The sequence below is a fragment of the Adiantum capillus-veneris genome, chromosome 18, assembly GCF_014529385.1.
Source record: "Adiantum capillus-veneris isolate H3 chromosome 18, ASM1452938v2, whole genome shotgun sequence".
Lineage (NCBI taxonomy): Eukaryota > Viridiplantae > Streptophyta > Polypodiopsida > Polypodiales > Pteridaceae > Adiantum > Adiantum capillus-veneris.
Window position 1 is genome coordinate 151,065,055 of NC_140948.1, and position 13,704 is coordinate 151,078,758.

Consider the following 13,704-nt stretch of genomic DNA (forward strand, 5'->3'; position numbering starts at 1 on the left):
TTAATTGTCACATTTTTTTATCCAAATCACCCCATATCTCACATAGAGGCTCTATATCATGTCTAAAACCAACTTGCAACAAAAAATGTCCAATTTGATGAAAAAGATAACAATCACGATTATTTACTTTTTTACCAAAATGGGTTCAAATTTCAACTTTAACCTTATGGGACCAAAGTACATGATGTTCCAAGCCCACCAATCAAGTTTGATCAACTTTGGATCACAAAAACCCAAAATCCCTTCATATCTACTGTTTCAGACTCTAAAGCCTAAATCTACCACCAATTTCACTCTCTGCACTCAAATGAGCCCACACTTCACTCAGAGTATCTAAATCACATATGTTTCAAGCCTATGATGTCAAAAATGCAAAAAGTTGGAAAAATTTCCCATATATAAATAATCGTGATTATTTACTTTAGTTGAAAATTTTGCCTGGATTGCATGATTTTGATCTTTACATGTTTTTATGCATCTATGCATGCTCCAAAATTGATTTGAAGAAAAATGGACATCATTTGCCAGTAATTCAGACTCAAGGCATTTCAGAGCAAAATCCATGGAATTTTCTAACTTTGACATTGAATTCTCCTATAAGGTGCATTGCAAGCGGCTAAGCTCCTCATGAAGCTGTCAAATGCATGCAAAAGCAAGGACCAATAACTTACGGAAGTGACCAACAAACTTTTAATCACTACTCAATCAGTCCAAAAGATTTGACACGTGCGACATACGCACACAAGGCCACACAGGTCGTGGTGGTTCAAAGAAACCAAGGATTATGTTGGCAAAGAGTATTACTCTATTGAAGCAATTGAAGAGTCAGGTCAAGCCCTTGCCTACTGAAAAATCCTCAGTAGGTCAAACTTCAACAATACCGGAGAGAAGACTCCAACGGAAATCGGCACTGAAAAAGGTTAGCAAGCCACGTCGAGCACTGAACAGGCGTCAATAATGACAAAGGAAAGGGCCCAGCACCTGCAAGCCCAGCCTACATACAGATGTATGAAGGAGGTCAGGACTCAACCAAAAGAAGTCTTGCTTCATATGCAAATTGCCATCGGAGTTTTAGATCAGAGGGTGTAGGCCATCATTGAAGATCAATCTTCCAATAGTATAGGACCCCGAACTCAAATGACAGTAGGAGAACAGGCAATTGCTCTCCGAAGACTCTTTTAGTTGGTCCAAGTTACAAGAAAGGTGATGCAGCAGGAGAACCAAGCTGTCCTCAATTTTCTGGAGTTTGTGTCTAATTCTCTAGTTCTCCTGTATGCATTACGTGCTAAAGAAGCTGAACTGCCTAGATTTTTCCCAGCCTTGTATCCTCAACATCCAGAACCAGTGGACCGGCTCACTTACTTCAGCATCACTAATGAACTCCAAGACTGGTATGAGCGAGCCACTATGGAATAGAAAGCCTAGCAATCACTGATCAATGACGCCCTCAAAATAGATACGGTCATGGATCTGCAAGGAGAAATGCAGAAGGTCATACTCTGTATGGGACAATGGAAGGTCCAGCTCCATGGATTAACGAAGATCACAAATCAGTTACTTCAACTGATTGTGGAGTCTTCCAAGATTCCTGAAAAGGATATCACTGCAAAACCAAGATTGGGGCTACAATACAAAGAGATGGCTAAGATTCTCTTTGAAGCTAGAATTAAGAAGAATTAGCCTCTTCTACAAGGATGGATCCACACAGCCTCGCATTGTCAAAAATTGGCCAGAACCCGTCTGACAAAGGGCAAACGCAGTCTATATGATCCCGACACCAAAACCTACAATGCCCTTACGCCTTATGAATGTCCACTTAAAGGCAGGATCAGCTTGAGTAGGAGACCATTTACAGACTGATCCAGAAAGACGATGTTGGCGCTGAGACTTCTGAGGCATCAACACAGAAGAAGGACAAGAGGAAGCGGGTTCAATGGAAAGATACTAGGTAGTTTCATCTCAAAATCAGATGGTGGATTTTCTTAGTTAGGCACTGGAATTTCCTTGGCTGGACACTTTGAAATTACAACTATAGGGGTATCAAGCACTCAAATAAGCATAAAATAGGGTATAAAGCTGGCAACACCGAAAGAGTACTATTATGAGGGTATCGACCAAACCAAAAAGCCAGATAGTTTTTCCAACACCAAATCAGAATCAGGTGATGGATTTTTTTAGCAATTTTGGAGTTATATCAAAATTCAAGAAAGGAGAGAAGCAGTAATTACCGTAGGCAGTTACTATAGTATCTCCTGAGAGTTATAAATAGGATCTGCTACACTGTAACCGGGCTTCTTGTCTTTTTGACTTTTGGATTCCGAAACGCTTTTGGTTTACAAGCTCTTATCTTCTAGATTTACTCATGTAATCATCTGAGCTTAACACTAGGTTGGTAACCTAACAGGACATAAAAGTGTCCTTTCAGGGTTTTGAAAAAAACCTCCAAAACCATAGTAGATCCACTCATTTTGTAAAATCCTTTCATGAGGTTATAGTTCAAGGTCTACTAAACATGGAAAAAATAAGAAACTTGTAAAATTTCTCATCTTTTGGTCACACCAAGCCTCCAAAGTTGATGGACCAGTGAATTTTCATCAAAACAGTCATTTCTTATGTTTTGTTGCATAAAAATAAGACTAGGGAATTTTGTAGGACTTGAGATAAATTCCCTAGTTAACTTCAATGGGTTGGTGATCAGAACATATGATTGCTTCTCACTCACTATTTTTTGTTTTGCCAAAATAAATAGGTACAAAAAAGTTGAATTTTTACCATTCTGCAAACCTATCATCAAAGTTTCTATAGCCACGCTCAATAGAAATAATATATGCATGTTTTATTAGTTCCCTATTGTCCTTTATGTTCATAAGGAGCCATGGAACATATCAAAAGAATAATACATCTCTTACCAAGGGGAATCTTGGGGACAAAGATGAAGTATTAAATACAGCAAACATGAGCAAACATGAAAAAACTGGGTTGAACATTATGAGTTGTAGAATCCCATAGAAACTATTCAATATCTAGCCAAATTTGATCCTTATGACTAGATATGGTTACTACCTACAAAATACATGTAGTTGTCACAAGAAACTAACAATATTGAAAAAGCTATATTTGATATACTAGAATGTTTCGTTTTCTTCCATAATTGAAAAAATCAACCATCGTTGTGTACTATGCAAAATAGGGTATTAGGTGCCCCAAAACTCAAGGAATGTTAGCTTTATGTTACAATATGCGACATAGAAAATCAAAAATGAATTTGGGTATCATGAAATCCACCAAAAAAATCATAGAAGAGCTAAAATTGGCTAAAAAACAGGATTTGACAATTTTTGTAATTTGGTCATAACTTACAACTTTAATATTTATTTCTCCCTAGAAGCATCAGGACATGTTGAGGACTACTAAAGATAGTTCTCTAGCATTATAGACCTCACAAACATGAATTCTAGAGTGGTATAGTTGCAAAAAGTTGAAAAAAGCCAAAAACAGAACCCGTTTTTTCACACAGTTTAGGTTGTGAAATGTTATGCAAGGACAATGTTAAAGATGGAATTGATATTCCAAAAAAATGTCGAGTTTTTTTCAATCTATGAGACAACTTTCTAGATAGATAGCGCCTCAAAATCCATTTTGAAACTCTTGACATAATTCAAGGAAAATGGTCACTTCACAGGACATAAAAATGTCCCAGGACATAAAAGTGTCCTATTACCAACCTAGTGTTAAACCCATTGTACATTGTACTGGTCATCCTTGAGCTATTAATCTGAATCTACAAATACCATTTTCAGTCTTCAGTTGTGTCTTTCATTTCAGTATAACATTTCAATTCAGTTCTCTATTTTAGTCTAATACTCTGTTGCAGTTCTCACTAACTGAACTGACGACATAACCAGTAGCTCTAAATTCTAACACTGGAAGAAGTTGTCTGAGGAGACCATCTCCCATTCCAGCATGGCTCTTGGTTGGATATGCATTCCATAGTCAAGAGTGTTGGTGTAAGCTATCAACTTCTCTACTAGCTTGGAGAAGGAGATAGAGCTCTTGCACTTTGCACTCCACACAATGAGAGTGTATGTATGTATGTGTGAAGGGGGAGCGACGGGGGAGAGTATCCCCCCCAAGCTAGCCCCCTCCTTGCTTTGGTCGAGGACCCCCTCTTCTAGCACTAGCATGCACCTGATTGGACCTCCTCAAGCTTGGCCAATTGCATGCATAGTGCATATCAAGCAACAAGGTAGTCTTGGGACAAGTGTCCCCCTTTTCCCTTTGAGAAAGAGGACTTGATAAATGCAAAAACAATTCATTAAATTAACTAAATTATCATTGGACCCCTTGGAAGGCCAACCAATAGGCTTTAGACACACTATGGAGGCAACATGAAGAGAAGCCTGACAAGTATTCTATTTGCTTTCTTTGTACCAAGCTTGCCTTGTGTGAGGATGTGTGTTCTCTCTCTAGCTCCTACAATGAGGGCTTGCCCCTCCTTAAGTAGGGATCATGTTGACTTTGTGGAACACCTCAAGCCCCTCAAGCACCTTGGTCATGAAGCACCTTAGCTCCTTAGTCATTCAGCACCTTGGTCATGGAGCACCTTAGCACCTTATTCATTAAGCACCTCGAGTACCTTAGTCAACAAGCACGACAAACACCTCAAGCTTGGGCCGAGTTCCCACCTCAAGCACAACCCTAGCTTGTCTAAGATCAAAGGACTTTTAACACTAACCATCGAAGGTCTTTAATGAAACCAACCCTAAGATATTTAAGCTCCATTAGATAGCATTGCTCTTTGACGAACCATCCCTCATTTGGACCCCTTTACCATTGGTCCCGCGTTGAGATAAACTCGTAAGCACATGTCTCTATTTTAACCTTTGTTCCCATCCATTCTCCCACATTAAATGATCAATTTGATATGAGAAAATCATGTGGGTTGGATAGATATTAGATTGTATGACATAGAATGTAAATTGCCACGATGTAAGGCCAAGCTTCTTTCTTGATCTTTTCTTTGAACCAAAATTTCTCCATGTAAGGTCCCCCTACACAAGAGTGTGTAAAAGGTAGGACATGATTGATGTGATGTGTGATGGGTCATTTTTCACACAATGTGAGAAAGAGAGGGTAATGTGAACAAATCTCAACTACACGTATGCAGGTGCAATTAGTGGAGGGGTAATGGGGTAATCTATTCCCTATCCCCTTTCTTTGTGGGGAAGTACTTAAACTCTTACCTGCTATGACTATGCACTCTCTAGGGTAAAACCATCCATCAAAGGACACCCCCCTACACAAGGACAGAGGATAAGGACTATCAAGGCACCTTGAGAGCACACGAGTTGGTGAGTGGTGGAACGGTTAGCATGATGTATTCATTTCTACTTTGCAAGATCTATGATTCAAATCTAGCCGGGCGTTCTCCTTTTTTGAGCTTTTGGATGTGTCTTGCGTTTTGGGTTGTTGTTGGGGTTTTTTTTTTGTGGGGGGGGGGGGGGGGGGGGGGGGGGGTCGTATAGAAGTGTTACGTTGCAAGTTTTCATATGTGCCACACCTTGTTGAAATTGATGCATCATGCATTAAGCGCACTTTGTGACAATATCATTGTCCTTAAGTAAAGGAGAGGGGGGGGGGACCCTAGTCAAGATTCTTGGCAATTATTGGAATAGCTATAAGATGAGTGCACAAATGTCCCCGCTGGGGTTGCGCCTGGGTAGGTCGCCCAATTTGAACTTTGGGTGAGATGCTCGGGAGAACCATAACTACACGTGGATGCACAGAAGAAGAGCACCTTCTCTAAAGTTCTCACAGCACACAAAAATCAACGTGAAGGATTTCCTTGTCAGAGAGCATTTATGGAAAAGCAAAAAGCTTCACATGTACTGTGTGGGCATTTAGTGCACCTTTTCAAAAGACGGTTTCATGCACAAGGACGACTCACGAGTAAATAGAAATCAAAAGGAACCGTGCCACGGTGCCACAATCACGTTGCTCATTCAGGTGGAGGGATACGGTGGCAGATTATATAAAGGGAAAATTACCAAAATACCCCTCTAATTTGTGGAAATTGCCTTTTTTTGGGAGGTAATTTGTAAAAAATTACATGCTAAGCACTAAAAAACCGATCTCAATTGTCAAACAAGAATAAAGATTAGAAAATCTTGAAGAACCAACAAAAATAGATACAAGGGTATTTTGGGAATTTTTGGAATTTGAGGGGTATATTGAGAATTTCCACAAATTAGAGGGGTATTTTGGGAATTTTCCCTTGCATAAATTTACCTTTATTTACTAGATCAGTCAGGTTACCAAACAAAAGCACAAGTACAGTAAGGCTAAAACAGGGATTCCAAAATTAAAATCGGCAATTTTAGTATAGAGAAGCCAATTTCAACGTTGTCAGAAAATAGTGAGTGGCTAATTATAAAGAGGGGGGGGAGAGGGGGGGAGAGGGGGGGAATTCAGCCCATAATCCACTAGTCTTAGTGAGCAAAAAGTTAGCCCTAGCCTACTCCTAGTGTGGGGACACACAAGTCACGCCACAACACAAGTCTATACATAGGCTACTACACTGCAGAGACCCACGATGCCACTCCTGAGTCCTGACCTTACAAAAAGGTTAATTTATTTCATCAAAAATTGGGGCGCTCTAGAACGTGGATGATTACGATGCCCGTATCGTATACGTAATTTGCGAAGGAAGAAAGCTGCCAAGAACTGAAATGGCAGGCCAGGGGTCCCCCCTCCCCTTCAACACAACTACTCTGTCCAATCAGAGAAATCCGCATCATCACCTTGCAGCACCTGCGTCCTGGACCCTTCTACTGATGATAGCAAAAATTTCAAGATGCTGCAGGAAAACAGCGCGTAGACTGGTATCTCAGCGGTCGACACTGGACAACTGGAACAGACAGACCAGACCTTGTCAGTTGTCCCCCTCCACACTACTCCACTCAGAACGTCATGTGTATCGTGGGAGATGAGACCTGCTCCTTAAGCACAATATTGCTCCAGTAATCAGAGATTTCCTCGCTAAGCATCGCCGTGTAACTCACAGGGGTGGTCGTTGCATCCCTCTTCAGCCTCGGCAGATCCTTGAACAAATCAGACGTGCCATCCACGCTCAGACTGCTCTCTTCATCCTCCTCGTTCTCGTCCTCATCCTCTTCCTCATTGTTGCTGCAAGTATCGTCGTCATCGTTGTCCTGCATATCTCCCGTCACTGCAGATACATTGGAAGCTTCATCCACATTGGGCTTGTCACTTCTATCATATGCTGCCGCTGTTGCTGTACTCTTCATCCTGGCATCAGAGCTTCTTGGTTCCTCCTTGGCACCACAGCAGACATGGCCCTCAACACTAATTACCTTGGCAGCATTAGATCCTTGCGCCAGACTCGACCGTCCAAGGACTGCGTCCAGCATGAGACTGGAAAAGGAGCCGCTGCCTAGACTTCTTGAGGTTTCCAGATTGTAAAACTCATGGGAGGGCGGCTTACCGGAGGGGTCCTTAGGAGGCATCAATGCGTCGCTCCAAGACAGCTTTTTAGAGAGGCAAGCCGAAATAGGGGTAGGGGCAGCATTGCAGGTAGTGCTTGTAGGGATGCGCTGCTCGCTGGCACTAATGGGCTGCTGCTGCTGCTGCTGCTGCTTCTTCAAGGACTCATGGTCGAGAGAGGCAGAAGAGGTGCAGGCGGGTGCAGCGGCTGCGGGAGGAGAGCTGGAGCTGCTAGACTCGGAACTGTGAGGAGTACATGAGCCAGTAACTACCCGCCAGGACTCGGGCCATAGAACCCCTGCCTGGCCCTGCAGCGACTTTTCCCAGTTGTGCAGAGCATGCATGAGCTCCACCGCACTCGCAGCTTGGAGAGCTCCCAAAGCACTACTGTGCATGGACGAGCCCGTGGCTGCTGCATCAAGCAGGGAACTGCTCGCCTTGAATAGGCTAAGGTTATAAACGCTGCCTGCACAAGCAGAGCCGGAGCCCTCTTTCCGTCGCCACACTCCTTTCGCTCTCATTTTTGCCTCCTGCGTTAGACGCATTTCTGCCTCCAGCCGCACACTTTCCCATTGCGTCAAGTGCATGGTGGCTGGACTAACCTTAACTATGGGGCTTGCCCCTCGCAGAAGTAGCTGACACGCATTATCCTTACAGCTACTGCTCGCCTTCACATCACCTCCGCTTACTATACTGCTTTTGTTGCTGCTGCTGCTGCCAATGCGATTATCAACATGGGTTCCGCTACTCTTCTCTATAATATCACAACTGTTATTCATCAATACGCTGTCGGCCAAGGGTTTGTGTGTCACGGGATCCAAGCCCATCTTCACCAGCTTCTTCTTCAAGTGGGTGTTCCAGTAGTTCTTAATCTCGTTGTCAGTTCTCTTAGGCAGGTGAGAAGCTATGGCCGACCACCTGAAGTTTTAGAGAGTGAATTAGGAGCTTCAAAAGAGCCATACATGAAGGGTAGGAGTTGGAGTTCGTGCAGAAAGGCAGCAGAGAAACCGGAAGTACCTATTTCCGAGGAGAGCGTGAAGCTGGAGAATGGCATTCTCCTCGGAGGTTGTGAATTCACCTCGCTTAATGTCAGGGCGAAGGTAATTGGTCCACCGAAGGCGGCAGCTTTTGCCACAACGCAGAAGCCCTGCAAGAAAACAGCAGAATGAGGAATCGGACTGTGTATATAAGAGGGGCATGCTGAACAAGAGCAGTAGCAGCTCAGCCTGGAGAAGAAGAGGAAGAGTAACAAATACCTGCTTTCTTTGGGAGGGCACGCCAGCTGCCATGGCCATGCTGGTTGATGAAGGAAACGAGCTTCTCGTCCTCCTCGGGCGTCCAGGGGCCTCTTTTCAGTCCGACTTTCTCACAGCAAGGGGCGCGCCCCATGATTCACCTCGGCCTCCAGATATGTGCGTGTGTGTGTGTGTAGCTGCTTAATTACAGCAAGCTAGCCTAATGGTGGAAGCAACCAGAATTGGTCTCGCTGGCTCCCTTCTGCAGCAGCGGATGCTAAGCCTTCAGAGGCGGTGGAGCGGGGCGGCGAGTGACCGCTGAAGCCGGGCGAAAATTTGTGAGAGGAAGGGGGGGGGTCAACACTGAACTTGAGTAGCTAGGCTAGAAAGCGAAAAACCCTTCTGGGCCCGCCCCTCCTCCTTGTATTTCCCCATTCACTGGACTTCGAAAACTGCTGTCCTATCACATTATAAATGGGCTCATACGTATGAACTGGATTCGCATTAAACTTACGCCACAGTCAATTTGCAGATTTTTACTGCCGTCCAGCCTGTCACGGACTGAATTTCCCGGCACATTATTGCACCCGATTCACCTCTAGACTGACTCTCTCTCAGTTGCCCCTCGGTAATGGACTTCAAAGCCGGCAATAACCACTGCTCAAGCCTCAAAAGTGTTTAGATTAGACTCATTAGAGGGCTCTTTGGAGTGAGCATGCACAAAATCCTCAACTCACTGATGTGGTCACACATGCACCCAAAAAGACTTGGAGCCTGGTCGCATCTTCCTTTTTCACAGCTATACTGCTCGATCAGTGGTTAAGAGGAAATTCAATGATTACAAAAATTACGGGTCAACTTCTGTGAGGAAAGGTTGGAAAAAAAAGAGGGAGTTATCCGAGTAGGGCGGCTGTTCCAGTGGCATGGAAATCTTGGTGCAATAAGTGGACATCTTGCAATTTACGAGGGAAGTTAAATGTCTTCGCACGCCTTTTGAGATGATGTGACTCCCATGATGGGCCTTTTCTCTCTTCATGACCTGTTGTGGTAACCACCTGCTGACAAGCAAGCTCCTGCGCTCATGTGACTAGGCACTTACATAGTTGCACACAAAACAATTAGGGACGTGGTTCAAGAATGAGGAACCAAGGGTTCTATGGTTGCAAAGAGGTGGAGTGGTTTTGATGCCAAAGATGCTAATTAGGGAAGCTCCATTTGTGAAAGAAGAGCAAGTGGTTCCAGATAGGATAGAAGATGCACAAACAAACTCAGGTATGGTTGGTCAAGCTCCATTGGCAAGTGCTAAATATCAAAGAGTGCGGTTTGTAGATGAAGTTGAAGCGATGAAGGTAGAGGAAATTCCAAATCTTTAGAGGGAAGAAGAAGTGGAACCACAGGATATCAGTTCTATGGATGCCGATACGACATGGGAACCCAATTCTTCCCACTCAAGGTATGAGGAGTTTGATATCTTGCATGTGAATAAAGATGTGAAAGTTGTGTTGGAGGAGCAGGAGGAAGTGAAAACCAATGTGCCAAGCGAAGTCCAAGTGGAGATGTAGGTAAAGATGCTATGTGGACATGTAGGTAAAGATGCTATGTGGTGCCATGCTAATGACTGTGCTTGTAAAAGTTGTTATGGAGTGTGCTATAGTGGTGCAACAGGTATAAAGTTTTGACAGGAAAGGTAAAGTAAACTTGGCTATTGAAGAAAACCAGGCCAGTGCAGTAGAGGATGATTCTCTATCTCCTTTGGGCGAGGATAAAGGGGAAAAGCAAGTAGATGAAGTTTACGAGGCGGAGGAGCTGGTTGATCTTGAAGGGCCAATTGATGAAGAAGGGCTTGATGATGCTGGTATCGAGTTTGAAGAGGAGGTGAGGAAGAGAATGCAGCCAACGATGGAAGAGGTTCCATGCAGTAAGGGTGCTTTATGGCAGATGAATGTTATTCCCGAAGTACGTACAAGCTTTCAAAAGTGGTATGCAATTCATGGTTGAAAAGTATGCTTGTAAGTGTAGAATTGCAATATGTTATCCTCTAGGTACGGGGTTCTCTTGAGGGGAGCTCTTCTTTACATGGTTGGGAGGGAGAGTTAGATGCATTTATTGGATCAGATGATGTGATGGTGAGAAGGCAGGTTGATGCTCGGTGCAATGGGCTTATTGTGTGCATGGATGGCTACGTGCATGGGTGAAGCACTCTTGGAGATCGATGCAAATGGATGGAAGAGAACAAATCCAGGTGTTTGATCCAGGAGGACTACGCAAGGGGTAGGGAAACCCACTTGAGGTTTGGCAATAGGAAGCGGAATAAGACTGTACATACGGTTTTTTGGTTTTGCTCATAGTTCTCTCTAGTTTTGTAGTTTTCATATTCTAATATTCATGTTTTTGGTTGAACATGAATGTTTAACAAGGGGGTGGGCAATGATGGTGCAGCCAAAAAGAGTCGAGTGAAAAGAAGTATCAAAGGTGCTTACAGATGTGTGCCTGGATGTCAAAGCATATGTGAAGATCCAGTGCCGACGAAGGAGTTCGTGATGTGTATGATTTATGTGGATTTATGTGGCTATGTGGATCAAGGTAGAGGTTCGATGCGTTAAAGAGGGTTCTTCATGTGAAATCGTCTTAGGACATGCAGAGTAAGTGGAGAAGTGAAGGTCGTGTGGTTTGTGTTAAGAAAAGAAAGTGGGTGTGTGGCTCATCTTTCTTGCATAAGGACAACTGAAAAGTCCTATTCTAAAAAATTTATACAAAACGTTGTTAAGAACAGTCCGCGCAATCTTCCTATTTTTTATAGTCAAGTTAGATCCGTTTAATCATGAGAGTAGATTGTTTCATGTCCCAAGGCTGATTAGAGACTCTTTTTAGAAGACCTTCAAGACTAGGTATGATAAAGGAAGTTACACATGAAATCATTGCCTGGATAAATTCTTTTTTGTTGAACCCCTAAAGAATCTTTGTTTAGGTTTTTTATCACGTACAGCCTTAATTGTTTTCTGGCTCCCTTTTTTTTTTCTTTTTGAGTGGCCGTGTTGATTCTATCTTTGAGAGTCACCTTGACATTTTTACCCTCCCTAAGCTCATCACAATGGAAAACTCCCTTTATAGCACCTAAGATAAGGGGCAATGTAGAGTTAACCCACTAGAAAGCACTGACACATCGCACACAATGCTTCATAATATCAGATTAAGAACCCTAAGTAACTATTAAGAATTAGAAAGAATGTTATACGATTTTAAAAGAAGATCTCTAATGCTCTACTTTGGTTAAACTAGCTTAGGACTATGATATAAAATTATGAGAAAATTATATTGAATCTAAGGTATAATACTAAGAAAATATGTTAAATGCTTTGTTACCAATCACACTTAAGTCAGGCAAGCATGGATGCTAAAAAAGACAACAAGAAATAATAATGGTCAAGAAACACCTATTTTGTACTGGCAACCATGCTCGATTTGATGAGTGAGCATGACAAAGATTGTATGATGTTCAAAAGTCAACCTATTGCAGTGTGTTCCTGTACAAATTAGCAAACAATAGGAAATACCTTGAGGAGGCACATCAATGGGAAGAGGCACCAACCCTTTATTGATCAAAATCAAAACAAAACAGGGAACCCCAACCTATCTATTTTCACCACAATATAGGATAAAGGGAAGAGGATATTGTATAGATTGGTTGACATTCCTAAGGCTAGGCCTCTACCCTCATCATCAAGATAAATATAGTCATCCTCGATGAGACCATATGCTTCCTTAGTGTCATCTATTTGCACCGGCACTTCCCTTTGCATCAACCTTGGCTTCACTTCCATCGCTTCGACCTGCCTAGGCACCACAGCATTTGACAAACTCTGCCTGGCTTGTCGCTTCTTCAAAAATCTTCTTGGTCCGATCTCTCGCCAAATTAACCGCTTTTGCATACGTCACAAGCCCATTTGCTTCAATTTTTTCTCTAACCTCCTCATGGTTGCAATCCATGAACTTGTTCAATTTCAAATAATCAACACTTTGTTCAACAGTTACCTGCATCAGTTGTCTCCAAAGGGCTTTGAATTCCCACACAGATGGTTGAAAATATTCATCCAAGCTTTGCTTTAGATCATTTAGTTTTCGCTTCACCTATGCAATTGCACATCTGCCACATATTGACGTCAAAAAGCCACTTCCAAAGCTATTCAACTCGCCTTTTCTTCATCTTCCAATCCACCGTACAATCTCTTTATTAGAGTTCATATTCCCGTCCGGTGGTAGCTTCGGTATCTCCCAGGAGCAGATTAGGGAGTGAGGGCTGTTTTGTGGCTGTGCCTAGCCAGTGTGAGGTTGTTCTCTCATGTCGGGTCATGTCTAGCCATGTTTAGCACAGGTTTGGCTTGGTTTCATGGTCTCCAGTTGTCTTACAGGCTGTGAATAGCATTCCCCAACCCTGGCATATTTTTCCCCCTGAGCCTATGTGCATCGAGTGCCCTCTTCACACCTATTCCCTATTTTTCCCCATTTACCAAGGTCGTGGGGATGGAGGTCTGGGTCGGGTAGGCTGATGTTGAGCCTATATAGGCAAGTAGGGGGGATCACCTCATTTCAGTGTAGATCAGCCCTAGTTAGGGGTGCTCTCCCTTGGGCACCCCAGGGGGCAGCCCTTTTGAGGCCAGGCATCCTCAGGTAGCCCAGCGTTTTCATCAGCTTACACCAACGTTTTCCTTGGCAGCCCTCAACGTTTCTGGTGGGCAGCCCAGGAGATGTTTACAGATGATAGCAGTAGCCTTTTGGTGGCGATCCCTTGCTAGGACATACATGGGTAGCAAATCCTCTTCTCCTTGTGATCATCTCAAGGCATCCCATCAAGTGGGCATCTGAGTTTTTCCCTTTGCCAGGAGATGGATCAGTGGTGAGATCCCAGCCCATGCTATGGCCATGTTAGTGCTCTCAGGTGCAAGAGCAGTTGGTAATGTCAGTAGCA

General features: G+C 43.3%; 1 protein-coding gene across 1 annotated transcript; it reads right to left on the bottom strand.

The window, feature by feature from the left end:
- Positions 1-6,263: 6,263 nt before the first annotated feature.
- LOC147436644 (uncharacterized) lies at positions 6,264-9,159 on the bottom strand. The gene is made up of 3 exons (XM_086489476.1): positions 8,760-9,159; positions 8,521-8,650; positions 6,264-8,421 (listed from the first exon to the last, which is right to left on the bottom strand). The coding sequence occupies exons 1-3, from the start codon at positions 8,890-8,892 to the stop codon at positions 6,960-6,962; spliced, it is 1,725 nt and encodes a 574-aa protein (XP_086345602.1). The 5' UTR covers positions 8,893-9,159; the 3' UTR covers positions 6,264-6,959.
- Between the last annotated feature and the right edge of the window lie 4,545 nt (positions 9,160-13,704).

Bases quoted from the DNA above. Each gene is read 5' to 3' on its own strand.
- LOC147436644 (XM_086489476.1), bottom strand. From the start codon at position 8,892: ATGGGGCGCGCCCCTTGCTGTGAGAAAGTCGGACTGAAAAGAGGCCCC. The intron at 8,651-8,759 runs GTATTTGTTACT...GTTTTCTTGCAG, and splicing joins TGCCCTCCCAAAGAAAGCAG to GGCTTCTGCGTTGTGGCAAA. The intron at 8,422-8,520 runs GTACTTCCGGTT...CTAAAACTTCAG, and splicing joins CACGCTCTCCTCGGAAATAG to GTGGTCGGCCATAGCTTCTC.